The sequence below is a fragment of the Eulemur rufifrons genome, chromosome 23 (assembly GCF_041146395.1).
Source record: "Eulemur rufifrons isolate Redbay chromosome 23, OSU_ERuf_1, whole genome shotgun sequence".
NCBI lineage: Eukaryota > Metazoa > Chordata > Mammalia > Primates > Lemuridae > Eulemur > Eulemur rufifrons.
In genome coordinates, this window is record NC_091005.1 from 14,680,503 (window position 1) to 14,695,634 (window position 15,132).

General features: G+C 42.0%; 1 protein-coding gene across 1 annotated transcript in view; it reads left to right on the forward strand.

Moving 5' to 3' along the window:
• The first annotated feature begins 11,924 nt into the window (after positions 1-11,924).
• The window catches only part of PMFBP1 (polyamine modulated factor 1 binding protein 1), a 42,730-nt gene continuing 39,522 nt past the window's right edge, over positions 11,925-15,132 (forward strand). The window contains exons 1-2 of the mRNA XM_069456502.1: positions 11,925-12,023; positions 12,794-12,865. Of these exons, the coding sequence (XP_069312603.1) occupies positions 12,815-12,865 (51 nt within the window). The 5' untranslated portion in view covers positions 11,925-12,023; positions 12,794-12,814. The remainder of the gene's footprint in view (positions 12,024-12,793; positions 12,866-15,132) is intronic.

Here is a 15,132-nt window from a genome sequence, read left to right on the forward strand (position 1 = left end):
ACCAGAGGGAGTAAAAGGTAATTTGCTCATTATCAACACCCTCCGGCAGTGGAAGGAAATGACTGTTCATCAGAAAGTATTTTCCAACATAACAATAGCAGCGTCCATATGTAACCACCTCACTTTCCCTTCCCTTCCACAACATGATCACTGAAGAATAGCTACAGGAAAAAGACTTTGAAATATAAATGGGTTTGATATAAATAGTCTTCCCACCCACCCTCCTTCAAAATCAGCCCTATCTTCATCTCACCTTGACCCCTTAGGGTTACAAATGAAATGGCTGACAAATAATCCTACAGGGTCCAGGGTGGATCCCAGTACAATAGAAATTGTCTAGACCAAAAAGTTTTCCAAGTCGCTACTACTTGAGTACCTCAGACCACTTTAACCCAACCAGTTGAATGTGGACAGTTCTTGGAGCCCACGGTAACCAAATCTAATATGCAGACTCATCTAATGATTGAAGAAAATGAACCATTCAGAAATACAGTATTGTCCCAATGATGATTTTAAGTCACACCAACCACAGTCTTTATTTAGGTAATATTTCTTCAGAAATTAACTTACTTTGTTTTTTTTTTTGTTTTTAATTGATGCTTTAATAAACTTCTATAGAATTTATTTATACATTTGGATATAATACTATTAATATTATAGTAACAGATTAAAGAAATAGATTTCCTACCTATCAACTGGCTGTTTTTACTTAAGAATAGCCATCTCCTAACTTCTGTCTAGCTCTCTAGGCCTTCCCATCTTCTTCCTACTTCTGTCTACTCTGTCTCCTACACATAGAGGGGTCAGGTTAATCTGCTTGAAGCAATTTTTAATGTGTCACTCTCCAGCTCTAAAACCTTCCCTGGATCCCTATTGCCTCTAGATAAATTTCAGACTCTGAGTCTTAGCATCTAAAGCTCTTCACATCCCTGCCTCTCCTATTCTTCCAGCTCCAGTTGGAAATCTGTATTTCTTTTCAATGTCTTAGAATATAACCCATCTCCATTTATCAGAATCAAAGACAAAATTAAACACAACCATCTCCATAAAATCTTTCCTGATTGTTCAATGAAAAGTGATCCGCTGCACCTCTGAATGTCCATAGCCCTTTGGAACACTCTGCAACTTCAAAGTGGATTTCAGGGGGGCTTACCCTGAACTTGAAAATGACAAAAAGACTATTCTGTAAGAGCTGAACCATACCCAGAGTCACCTTAGGGAAACAGAACAGCTCTCAGATCTGCCAAACCTAACTGGACCAGAGTAGACTATATAAGGAAAGAGCTTATCAATCTCATGATGCAGAGAAGGGGGGCAAATATAGTCACCGAGGGAATGATGTGTAGACCCCTCCTAGACATGTCCGGGAGAAAGAGAGCTGTGGCCAACAGATTGGTCATATCAGCCCCATTGGAAAGACCTTTGCATCTGAAAAAGTTACATGATGCCGTCCTAGCCAGTTGCCATCCAATGTCAGATTATTTTAGTGTCCCTTCCTTCTGATTCTGTCACCCAAAAACCTCTTTGGTTTCTCATGTTGATCTACCTGTAGAGAGAGTGTGTGCTGGCCCTATGAACTAAGAATATTCCAGTTCCCGTGGCAGTTATTTCTTATTGTAAATTAGTGAATTGCCCCTTCATGCTTTCAATATATGTTATTGAGCATCCATTACTTGTCTACTCACTTGAGATAAGATGGTGAACAAGAAAAATACAATCCCTTGATCTATGGTGTTTACAGTCTAGAGGGGGATACCGACAAGTATGCCCACAATTCTAATGTGGCGTGATGACTGCCCTGGTGGGGGTGTTCAGGGGAATCAAGATAAGAGCACATGCTTGGAGGAAGAAGCCAGGCTTGGGGAGCAAAGAAGGATTTGTAGAGGAAATTATATTTACCCTGAGTCGTGAGGAATGAGCTGGAGTTAGCCCGAACATGATGGGAGGAGAGAAATGGTGTGATGCATGTAGCACAAGCAGCAGGGGCCAAAGGCTGGGGGTATGTCTGAGAAACTGAACATAATTCAGTAGAGCTGTGGTGGGGAATGTGAAGGAAGGTAGGGGTGAGGGTCAGAAAACAGGACATAGGCCAAGGAAGGCCTCCGAAACCATTTCAAGAGTCCGTACTTTATCATGAGAACAATTGAGAATTTTGAAAGGTTTTAAGCCCGTGAATTACATGGTCATATCTCTTGTTGCTGGAAGAATGGGCAGTAAGATGGAGGATGAAGAGAAGATTTATTTAGATGGTACAACAGGCAGGGGTTGGGATTAAGGGTCTGGGCGTTGAAGTGAGTGAGAGAGATAAAGAGAGAGAAGAATGGAGATGGTGCTCAGATTTCTGGGTTTGAACAAATGGTTTGAATCCCGACTTTACCACCGATTACTTGTGTAGTCTTGGGCAAGTTACTTAACCTCTGTGTACCTTGGTTTCTCATCTATGATGAAAATAACCAGAGTACCTACATCATGGAGTTGTCATGCAGACTACCTAACTTAATAGTGAAGTGCTCAGAATTGCACCTAGCACATAATAAATGTTATGTGTGTTTGTTAAATAAATAAAATAGGTGGCACAGAAGGAGAAGCAGGTTTGGAGTAAAGGGTTATGGGTTTAGGGTTGGGCTGTTGAATTGCAGGTCTGTGGATCATGGAGCATGGCTGTTGAGAAGCCAGTTATGTCTAGAGATCTGGAGCTCCAAATGGAGAGCTGCACTAGAGATTTTGTTTTAGGAGCAGTCCTCATAGGAATGGTAACTGAAATCAGGGCATTGGAGGAAGGGATCAGAGAGAATGTACAATGAGAAAGGGAAGAACAAGACAAGAATGAACCTCAGGGACCATTTCAGAAATGAGCCAGAGAGGTATATGCCAAGGAAACTGAGAAGCAGTCAGAAAAACAGGAAGGAAACTCAGAGTGGGTCTCAGAAACCAAGGACAGAAAACGCTTCTAGGAGGAGGAAGTATTTCCATAAGCAGCCACTAGTGTCAAGTTTATCAACTACAGTAAGGACCAAAAAGAATCTACTGGATGGGACAACAAAATGTTGACCTTGGCCAATCAGAGTTGCTGCCACCAGGGTTGGGGTGACAAGGTAGGGGTGGGAAGGGACTGGCGGGGGAAGTATAAAGAGACAGCAAACCTAAACAATGCATTCACAAAGAAAAGTGGTGAGGCACAGAGAGGAGACAGAAGACAGTAGATGGAGGAAGGCAGGAGAGGATTTTCTTTTCCTTGTATAATAAAAGATACTTGCACATATTTAACTGCTGTTAAGGGTTGAATTGTGTCTCCCCAAAATTCATATGTTGAAGTCCTAACCCCTAGAACCTGAGAATATGGCCTTATTTGGAAATAGGATTATTGCAGATGTAATTCATTCAGATGAGATCATACTGCAGTGGGTGAGTCCCTAATCCAATATGACTGTTCATCTTATAAAAGGGAAACTTGGAGACAGACATGCACACAGGGAGACACCGCAGGAAGATGAAGGCAGAGTTTGGGGTGATAAGTCTACAAGCCAAGGAATGCCAAAGATGGCCAGCAAACTGCCAGAAGGTAAGAGAGAAGCATGGAGCAGATTCTCCTTCACAACCCTCAGAAGGAACCAAGCCAACTGACACCTTGATTTTGGATTTCCAGCCTCCAGAGCTGTGAGACAATGCATTTCTATTGTTCTGAGCCAGGCAGTTTGTGGTGCTTTGTTACAGCAGCCCTAGGAAATTAATACCATTGCAAATAAGACTTTCCCCCACTTACCTTATTGATCAAGGTCCCGACAGGAAGTAGACGGCATGCTCGAGCTGAATAATTGTGAAATATTCCAGTGTGGAGTATTCCACAAAGGGACTTAGGCATAAAGGTGTGGGCCTGATGTAAGGGAGCCACAAGGCATTGTGCAGTGCCCAGGTATAGTACGAGTAGGCCTTGATCACCTCCAGGCCTCAGGGGCCAGGGCTGGGGGAGCAGATCTGCAGTGGGCAGCAGAGCAGCAGCCTGGAGAAGGCCCCAAGAGCCCAGAGTCTTAGTCACTCTGGAGGCCTCCCATGGCAGGAGCTGAGGGTATATGCGACAGGGCATAGTCCTCCCTCCCTCTGGTCTCCTGTTGAGGCTGTACGTTGGTCAAACCCACCCAAGATCAGAGGTCAGAGTGCAAGAAAGCTGGTGGACACAGCTCAGGATCCGCCACTTGGGGCACAGAGCAGGGGAGAGAGGGGTACAGAGTAGCTGTGAAGGGCAAACAGAAACCAACCCCTTTGCTTCTCACATGTTAGAATCAACATGACTACGTTACATATTCAACATTTAAACCTTAAAAATGCTAAATAGAACCACGAGAGAGGGAGAGGCTGTGGTGACGAGGAAGCTCACTGCTTGAAGCCACCTGCAGAAAGGAAGTGGCTATTTTATGGCACTGGCATTCTCATAGTTGTGTTTGCCATTGTATATTTCTGCTTCACCTAATGCATACTGGCCTCTCAGCACTTCTGAATTACAGAATAAGTTAATATTTATAGTCTCTGTTTCTCCTTTCATCTTTGGAAATATTCATTGAGAGCCCTGTTTCCTGCTGTCACCTAACTTCTTGACTTTTGAAGTGACTGAGATGAATCTCTCTTCTCCCAGTATGCCTGTGAGATATGCCAGTGACCAGAAGGAAAATAGGTCTGGTCAAAAGTATGGGTTCATACGAGGCAGGAAGTGACTCCATGAGAAGCTTCTGTTTAAAGCACAATCTGCAAGAATCATTTCTTTTATCTATGATTATAAACTTTTACTTAACTAAATCTACTACAAAAGACTATATTATCTAAACCAATAAACATTGACATGCTATCTTTTTTGTATGCTTCTGCACTAGATTTAACCAATGCTTTGTTTCAAATAAAATCAATTCATTAAAGAAGTTAGCATGACAATCACTAAGGTTAACAAGTCTTTTATAGATGACAGCCAGCGCTCACATGTTCACAGCAGTTCATCTCTGGGTTTTGCAACCTGAATGATTTTTTAATCCCACAAAGGAGGATCAGCTATGTGATAATCTTTTGAGTCCCTGGTTGGCTTTTCAAGGCAGCAATAAGGAAATTCTTCTATGGCAGTCCACCTCAGAAGTCTTCTACTTCCTAACTCATAATTAGGGCTGAAGTCCATTGGGTTTTTGCAACAAAAAGACCAACTTTGGAAGTCAGTCTAACCCATGTGAACATCTGCATGCTGTGTTGTTTATCTCTGATGGAAAAGAAGGACGCAATAAAATACAAAAATTTTCATAATGGGAGGAGAAGGCTTCTCGTGGGTAAATCTTTTGAAGAAAATCAGAATTGAGCTTTGATCCAATTTCTCTGGCACATAAATAATGGGATTAAGAGGAAGAGATATAACAGGACTCAGGGAACATCAGTGGTGACAAATGAGGAGCCAGGTAAGTCAAGAAATGACTGTGTCGGGCTGACAGAGTGTCCAGATGTGCAGGGTCCAGAATCTTCTAAGAAGGAGATGCTCCAGAATGGACAGCATCATGGGAGAAAACTTGTGAAGCAATGAGAAAAAGCTAAGAACTTTCTTTAAAAAAAAATAAAAGAAGCAAAAGATAAAATGGAGAGGAAGTGTGGAGTAGCCCACGGTCCAAGCTGTCTTCCAGGAAAATGCACTCCTGTGATGGTCAGTAATCCTTACTGAGTAGTTCTCGTTTTTTTTTTTTTTTTAAAGTCAAACCCCGTGCCACAGTGCACAGAAATCTTTTCATTTCTTCCATTCATTTTGGGGACAGAAATTCCCTTTGAAGCCTCCTTGTTATGGGAACCGTGGGAGCGCCGGGGTTTCCTCCCTCGTTGCCACTTGTGCGGTTGATGCGCGCTTAGTTACAAAGCGCCAGGCTGCTGCCGCCTCCAGTCAATCCGTTTAGCCAAAGGCCTCTGATTTGTTCACATTTACTACAACACATACAGAGGGCTGGAAGATTTTTTTTTTTTTTTTTTTTTTTTTTTTTACTATTGATCTGGTGCTTTAAGAGGGGAAAAAATCTCCTTGGCTGTCTAAACACTATCGATCCCTGCTTGGGAGTCGCAGCAGAAGTGTAGAAAGGGCGTGGATGAATTGAAATTTCATTTCCGACAACTTGTTCCTGTTATTTTTACCCTTTTGGACGGGGAGAAACACGTTGCTGCGGCTTCAGTCAATGTGGTCGATAGCTCCACTGAGAAACTCGACACGGCTTCTGCCAGAGGTTTGGCAATGAGACATGATGTTGGATTTAGAGTGTATGAAACTGAAGGATGCTGGCGAAAAGCACGAGGACTTAACACCAACCGGAGGCAGGACAAGTGGCTTTGGGCTTGCTACGACCTACCAGAGCTGTGGCTTTGGAGGAAAGGATTGTGGAGACTAACAGCGCTCCCGTGTGGGAAGGGCCCGCATGGTAGTCACACAAGAAGCTTTGCTGGGTTGCAAGTGCCTTGCCTCTGACTCTTGGTCTGCTTTCTGTAACAACCAAGGGAGAGATCCTCTCTGGCCAAAGCTAAGCTGCAGGCCTCAGAGAAGAGCATCATGTTGAGTTCTTCCAGGAGGTTGGTCACAAACCGTCCAGGAAAGGACCAATGCAGAAAGCGAAGCTGACGACACTGGGCATGCAAGGGTGTGCACCTACAGCCAAGGGCCTCAGGAAGCACTCCCGGCCCCTAAGCGTGCAGAGTAGGAGATGCGGTTTGGTGCCAGCAGCACCAGCTTTGTTCTTTTATTAGATGTTCAAAGAACACAGGAGAGAACCAGGCTCCTTCTTCCTAATGGCAACATCTGGCATTTATGTAGCCATGCACCTTTGATCCTTAAGGATCCCAAAGCTCTTTACAACCTGCGCTAGCACTAATGGCCGTAGCAATGATCTTACCATGAATGTGGCCATATATTCCCCATACTGGGTCCCTGTTCTCAATTTTGCAGTGTAGACACAGTTTTTCCTTCTGGAAGGAAAGATTCCAGTTTGGATCCCAAACATCTCCTTTGTTTGTGATTTTTTGCAAAGTTTGTTTGGGCCTGCCTCTTTTTTTTTTTTTTTTTTAAACTAAAAGTGCTTCAGAATCATTTCTTAATAAACAGTACTTCATTTACATTTCCAATTATTTTATAAGCCCATTTCTGCCCCTCATCCCCATCCCTCCCATTCCAGAGAAAGATGGAAATGTTCTTCTCTCCTGGGAGCCAAGAATCTGCATTGCGGATGAGGTTGCAAATTCAGACACAATAAACAGAATTAAGAAAAACTGAGCTGGCATTTGACAGAAATTGTAAAATGACACTCAGAAATGTTGCTCTTGTGGAAATTACTGATATTAAAATATAAATCAGTGTCTTGTGCTTCCCGTAGCACCAGGGGCTCTATTAGGTTATGCAGTTTGATTGCTGAGCTGAACCTAAGAGACTTGGCAGTTCAGTGCTGAAGTTATCACAAAGTATTTAACCCCTCTCCTGCTAGAAAGCAGGCACGCAGGAGAATACCAGTTGATAATATCACCTCCAAAAGACCTTGACTTTTTTGTTGAGCCCTTTGAAACCTGAGAGAAGGTAGAGGAGGGCTGAGCTGGGGAGAGAAGATAAAAGAATTTGGGAAATCCTTTCTTAAGACAAGAGTTGTGTTGCATAGTACCAGGCATAAGGCAGCCCAGGGCAACTCAAGAAGCAGATTCTATGTTGGAGAGAGCAAAGAAAAAAAGCCCATTAAAATTTTTAAAATATTACCCCCAGTCCACATGTGTTATTTATTTAATCCCCATAATAACCCTGTAAGGTATATATTATTCCAATTGCTTCCAAGTGAGGAAACAGAGCCTCAGAGAAGTTAACATGCCCAATGGTCCAAGACTTGAGTCAAAATGTGAGCCCTGACTCTACAAAGAAGTGGCTGGGGCAAGGAAAATACAAGATGAACCTGGAGCATCTTGTGCTGGAGAGGAAGGAAGTGCTCAAGAGTGGGAGCTTGTTGAAAGGGCACAGGAGCCAACCTGAAAGGGCTCCCAATGGCCAGAGCAGAAACATTTCAGCAACAAAGTAAATCACTGACCAAAACTTAGCCAGCTGCAAGAGAGGCTGGGAGATAAAGTCTTTTAGATGAGTACGTGGACACCCAATGAAATTAGGATTCTGTTACCAAAGAAGATAAAGACTATAGATGTTGGAATAGGCAACAAAACAGTCTCTGTGAAGGGTACCAAAGGAGACAGCCACGGGAAGAGGTTTTCACCTAGGTCAGTGAGTCTGATAAATCCTGGGACTCCCTCTCCTGCTCCTCCTGACCCTTCATATCTTCTGTCATCCCAAAGTCTATTTCTGGGGAGATCCAAGTAGCCCTAATTTCTCTCCAGAAGAGCCTCAATCCTATTGGACTATTACCCAGTCAGTGACCTTGTTATCAGGTTACTATTCCCTATGTTACTATACAGAATCCCAAACCCTGGCTGAACCATTTCCAGCATCATCTCCTCCTACCACTCCCCCCATCAGATATGCCCTACATGACCAGGATTTTCGCTTTTAAAACTGGGTTTGGATCCAATAAGGTGGACTCTCTTCAAGCCAGGGCTCTGCACCCTATGGCTCTAACCACGCATTCTGGGTAAAAATAAGTCAGCATACAGGAGCCTCCCTGTCCATTCATGGGGCTCACATTTTTTTAAAATGGACAAAATTTTGAACACCCTCTCATCATTTCAACAATTAAGAACTCTAGGATTCTTCACACTTTCATTGGTTGCAGGTAGAACATTGGAGAAAAATCTAAAATGCAGCGTAAGTAAAAGAAAGACATGGCTGAGTATAGGTAAACCTACGTTGATTTCTACTGACCACCCCAACCAAGAAAAACAGCTTTAACTTTAAACTGAAAAGCATTTCTTTCCCTGAAAACACAAACGTGTTTCATGTGACGAAAAATAGATCCTTGATATTCATCCACCAAGGTCATTAAGAAAAAGGAATAGCCAGGGTTGCTTTAAGGCCAGCAGTCTACCATATCCCCAGGCAGCTCCCATATTTGGGGAGAGAGCCAACATCAGCAGTCTGGGGTTATGTGCTTGTGTAACCAACCCAATGTGGACAGATGGCATATGAAGTGCTAACTGATGTGTTTCATGTCCTGCCCCACTCAACCTGTATTTCATTGGACTTGTATCCTTTTTCCTTCCTGTCTCCAAAACTAAACAAAGCCCTTCATTAGGAAAGAGGAGGGATAGAAATTAGAACATAAGCAGGAGAATTAGATCCTGGTGAGATCTATGAGATGGGCCAAAAGGGAGGGAAAACAATAAATACCTAGATAGGTTTAGTGATCCAAGGACAGGGAAACAAGATCCTGGCATCCTATCCTCTTTCTCTTAGCACTTCTCAAGGCCAAACATAGGTAGATAGGACAGGTCAGAGAGGGCGTGAGATCACTCGTGTGTGTGTGTGTGTGTGTGTGTGTGTGTGTATCTACATCAGGGACATGGAGAAACATCTTCAGAGGATGAGAAAGTGCTAGCCAACCCAAAGCCCATACCATGGGGAAGATGCAGTATGTGCAACCTACTGACCAGGGCAAAGACACCTCAGCATACTCTAGCTGGGAGGGATGCCCATGACCATGGACCAGAAGCTGCCCTGATGCCAGGATCCAGCCTAACATGCCAGAACTTAGGCACACTCTGGAGAGGCCTTAAAGAAGTTGAGGGAATCATGAACTATTTCATTTTTAACCTGAAAATGATGGCACTTTCTCATAAATAACCAAGATTATGTTTTCTGACATTTGGTAGAAATGGGGCTCAACCAAGAGCCTGAGTAATAGAAAAATAATGACTTTTTCTTTGCACAGCTCACTTCCTATCTGCCATACCAGTCACCATTTTGAGGTGTAGTGTTAGGTGTTTCTTGGCAGTCTGCAAGGTGCTCTGAGAGTGGGCTGAGGGGAAGCACGAAACATCACTGGAAGCTCTGACCACGTTTTTGTTTTCACTACAATTGTTTTTTCCAGGCATAGCCATTACCAAGAAAAGGCCTACTTTGGAAAGCAAATTGCAGGAGTTTTGAATACAGGAAAGTAGTTCCCTGGGCAGATGCAGCAGATGAAGCATGAAGAAGTGAAGGTCTCAACAGAGATGCAGGAGACAGAATAGAAGATGCAGTAACAAGGGTTTGAGAAGAGAGAAGATATTGACGAAGTCCTGGGTCCAGAGAATCAGTAACCAGGGATCTGGTAGCGAGCCCCTCCCTCTAGGATGAACCTCCTCCTCTACAAAATATCTGTCCAGCCACACTCCTCAGAGAGCATTGTGAAGGTCCACATGATCATTCCATAAAGCATTTGAGGCGCCCTCGAAGCGCTCCTCCTTATCCATCTGGCAAATATTACTGTCAAATGCATCAGAAATTTTTCATATAACCCTTCCATTTTATTCATGATGAGCACTTCCAAATTGCCCACTGCTATTATTAATGACTCACAGGATTCCTGTGTCTCCTTCATGGAACAAGATTCAGCTCTCTATTTTTCCTCTGATTTATTTTATTTAGCAAAGTCCAACATATTATCATGCAAATATTAGAACCCATGCCCTCCACTTTTCCTTCCAAAGGTTCTTGGCCCTTGCAACGATAGCTGTGGAACTCCTTAGTGGATGAAACCATCATAATCTAGAAAATCATGTCTTTTGGACAAGACTTCATGTGATTTAAGAATCATCTCCTCATCATCCATCTAGTGGATCTGCCGGTAGAGAAATATTACTCCAAGGATACATTTGTTTCATGACAAATTTATGTGACATTTGGGCTGAGTTCATGGTTCCTACTAAAGAAAGATGTCCATCATGATGGAGCACTGAATCAGCAAGTCTTAGACCTAGGAAAGACTTTAAAGACAATTCAGTACAGCTCCCCTGTTTACAAAGGCAGAGATGAAGGCTCAGAGATATGAGGGCCTTTCCAAAGGCCACTCCTCAAATTAGGTGCTAAACCAGGTTTACAAGCTTGGTGGCCTAGAGCCTTGTTTAGTGTTCTTTTATGCCACAGTATTTTATTTATTTTTTTGTTTCCTGGGATGCCACACTATTTTAATCTTCTTGCTTGCTTAGTGTGGAAGTCGCTTGTGTTGTTCACCAACCCAGACATATCTTGTTTTACTGTATTTCACTTTATTCCTCTTCCCAGGTACTGCATTTTTTACAAATTGAAGGTTTGTGGCAACTCTGTGTCAAGCAAGTATATTGGTGCCATTTTTCCCACAGCATGTGTTCACTTCCTGTCTCTGTGTCAGCATTTTTAGCAATATTTTTTAATTTGGTTATGCACATTGGTTTTTTAGACATAATGCTATTGCACACTTAATAGACTACACTATAGTGTAAACATAATTTTTATATGCACCAGGAAACCAAGAAATTTGTGTGACTCACTTTATTGCAATATTTGCTTTATTTGGTCTGGAACCAAACCCACAATATCTCCAAGGTATTCCTATATTTCTTTGGGGGGACAAAGGAAGATGTTAGGCTTGTTGGGGCCAATGAAATGTGAGCAGAAGTGAGTGTGTCACTTCCACTTTAAGAACCAGTGTGTGATTCACTATATTCCCTTTCTGCTGCCATGGCAACAGGCAACATACTAGATAATAGAAGTTCTACCAACAGAGGACAATGTGGAGCAGAGTGCCAGCTGACTTACAAAGGACATGTCGTGTAAGTGAAAATTAAACCTTCATAGCTTTAAGCCATTGAGATTTGGGGGCTGTTTGTTACTGCAGCATCCCCTAGCCTACCCCTTCCCAGGTAACCTGAGCTACATCATCATTCCCATGATGCATCTGTGTGCATGAAGACTTAAGAGAGTACACAATGCAGAAAATCAGAATACAACTCCATAAAACATTCCAAATTCCAAGTATCACCAGCACTCTTTCTTCCTCTTGGCTTATATTAGGGGTGGGGATGTGGTTCATTACAAAGAATGAGTATTTCGATAGCTTCTCATTCTTTGAACTATTCTGCAGGTAAGTGCCTTGTAGAAATTTCCTCTAATCTTAGAGTTTAAAACATAATGAATTAGATTATTTTAATAAGTTCAGTGCATTATGACCTCAAATGCATCATCCTGTACTTACACACACATACATGTGCAAAAACCTTTGTTTCCTTGGAGGCATTCTATCTAGATAATTCTCAGCACTTTACAAGTTTCCTAACACTACAAGCACCAATATTATGGCAAGTTGATGCTTCAAAAATATTACATCCTCAGATAACTCAAAATAATAGTTAAAAAATTAATGGAAGTGCCTCATGGAGCAGTAAGAGAGCTCATGTGACCTTGGGTAAGTCACTTAGCCTCTCTGGCCCTCAATTTCCTTCCCTGTAAAATGAGAATAATAGTAGTACTTGCCTCCCAGGGTTATTGTGAGAATGAAGTTGGGTAATGCACATCATGTCTGGTCCATCATAAGTGCATAATGTTAACCATATCAGAGCCATATGTATACTTAGAAATCTAGAAAATAAACTTGATTCAGACCTTTTGTTTTCCAAGAAGGGTGAATTCAGGAACCAAGTAGTGGTTTTCTGGAAAAGATGTAAAACCGTGTTACTGCCATGTGAAGGTTTTAACACTGAAAATACAAACCGATCAGTAGGCAAGCAGGTATTGCTAACAGTTCAGGAAAATTTTCCAAACCACCTGCTGAGGGGCATAGATCCAGCTGGGAAAATCTTTAAAGGGCCAGGCTCATTTATACTTTTTCCATCTTAAACACTTGGACTTTTTTAGGTTTATAACAAAGCTCAGAAAATGCTAAAGCTTAAAGGAGAATTGAGAGCTGCCAAGGAAATGAAAGATGAGGTAAGTGTACCAACTCCTCTACGTACATGGAGTTGAACCTTTGTTACCAGGGAATTCTTTTCAAGTTTCGTGATTCAAAATTCCAGTTATAAGCATCACAAAATATCATGGACAGAGGTGGGCAGCAGGGCACAGCGTTTAAGAACCCAGACTTGAGCTAGTTGGGTCTAGCAGTATAACACTGAGTATGTTGCCTACTCTAATATTCCTTTGCCCCTTCACTTTGCCTTGAAAATATGAATGCTGAGCACCTATTTAAAAGGCTTGGTATAAGGATTAAATAAGATACTGCCTGTAAAAAGCACTTGATAAATATTATATTAACTATTGTTGCCAACTTTCTCTCTATATCTGGAATGATATAAAAATGGAGTGTTCTGATTAATTTAATTGTTTGATCAAACTGTGTTTATGTATTCCTTGACTTGTTTCAGAAAGGATTTAAGGAGCTATTATGGTTAGCATAGGGTCATCCCACAAGACATATGCTTTTTAACAGACCTCGTACCAAAAGGTGAGGCATTTCCACTCCTTTCCTGCTGGATTACCGGAGCTGTCCAGGCCTTGCTGGCAGTTCTGCAGGAAACAAAGATCTTGTATGGGTTTTCGAGGAGGCCATTTCGTCATTTAACTGATATCTTTGGAGCACCTTTAATGTGCCAGGAATTGTTCTAGGAGCTAGGGATAAAGCAGTGAACAAAATAGACAAAGATTCCTACTCCATGGAGTTTACCTTCTAGTGGAATAATTTCTCCAAGGATATGATGGTGAAAAGTCTACGGCAACTGCCCAAGTGCTGACAAAAATTAGCCCAAATTCCATAGGTAGCTGATTTCTGCCATATACCATGTGCCAATTTTTATTTTATTTTATTTTATTTTTTTGAGGCAAGAGTCTTGCTCTGTCTTCTGGGCTAAAGTGCAGTGGCATCATCATAGCTCACTGCAACCTCATATTCCTGGGCTCAAGCAATCTTCCTGCCTCAGCTGCTTGAGTAGTTGGGACTACAGGCATGCGCCACCACACCCAGCTAATTTTTCTATTTTTTATAGAGACAGGGTCTCGCTCTTGTTCAGGCTGATCTTGAACTCCTGACCTCAAGCAATCCTCCTGCCTCAGCCTCCCAGAGTGCTAGGATTATTGCGTGAGCCACCAGGCTTGGCCAAGTGTGCCAATTTTTTAAGGAATTTAGAACACTATATATACTCATTCTTCACTATATGAGCATAATTGGTTCTGAAGTTTTTGTTCACAGGCAGAACCTTGCATAAGTACCCATTAATTCTCATCACAAGTAATGCAAAACCTGTCATGTTTCTATAAATGGAAAAGTAAACTGAGGAATCAAGTTAGCAATACCAATGATAGTATTCGAACTTACTGTAGATAACTGCCAACTCTATTATTACACAAATGAAATGTAAAAAATTCCTGAACCAACATTAGTTTTTAAGGTTTCATGCTTTTTAAAGCATAACCCTCAGCATAAAGCATAACCCTCACCATAAATTGATGTATTTTGAATGATTGTGGTATTAGTGGTGGTTAAAAGTCAATTTCCACTGATTGTTGAAGATTTGTCCGCATCCTCAGACAAATAAGATAATTTCCCAAAGATGATGACCTTTAAGGTGTTATTGGTTGACTCCAAAATTACTCTGGAAACTGCCACCCAAGCTTCTTGTTCAGGTGCCAAATCCCCAGGAATGCTGCCATTTTGAATCTTTGCAATGCTCCTGGATTCTGAAAAGTACTAGTGAATCACAAGCTCCAACTTAGTATCAGCTTCTCCTAAGAAGCAGCATGAGGCTATCTGTCAATACTTGGAAGCCTAGAGCAAAATTTCTTTTCTTGTTTGGAAATACATGTTTGGGAAGGCATCCTCTTTGACGAAAGACCCATTTAATCAATACAGAAAATTTGCTTCAGTAAATAAACTATTTTCCAATAATTATCATGAGCATGGTAGCAACCGCAGTATCAGCACTCATCCTTTTTGCCTGAAAGTTGGGCTGCTGCTGATGTCGTATCTTTCAAAGCAGAGGGACCAGGTTCCAACCTCATATAAGCAAAACTGGGTTTCTAGGTACATGGCCTATGTAAATGAAAACTCATCTAGCAGCAAAGGCTTGTGATTTCAGCCATCATTAATGACTTCAGATCCAGGACAGGATCAGATGGTGCCTGAGGGTCAGCATTATGAATCTCAGTTCGTTTCATGCCCTAGTACTGGTTACAGAGCTATGATTGATGAAATGTCACATTAA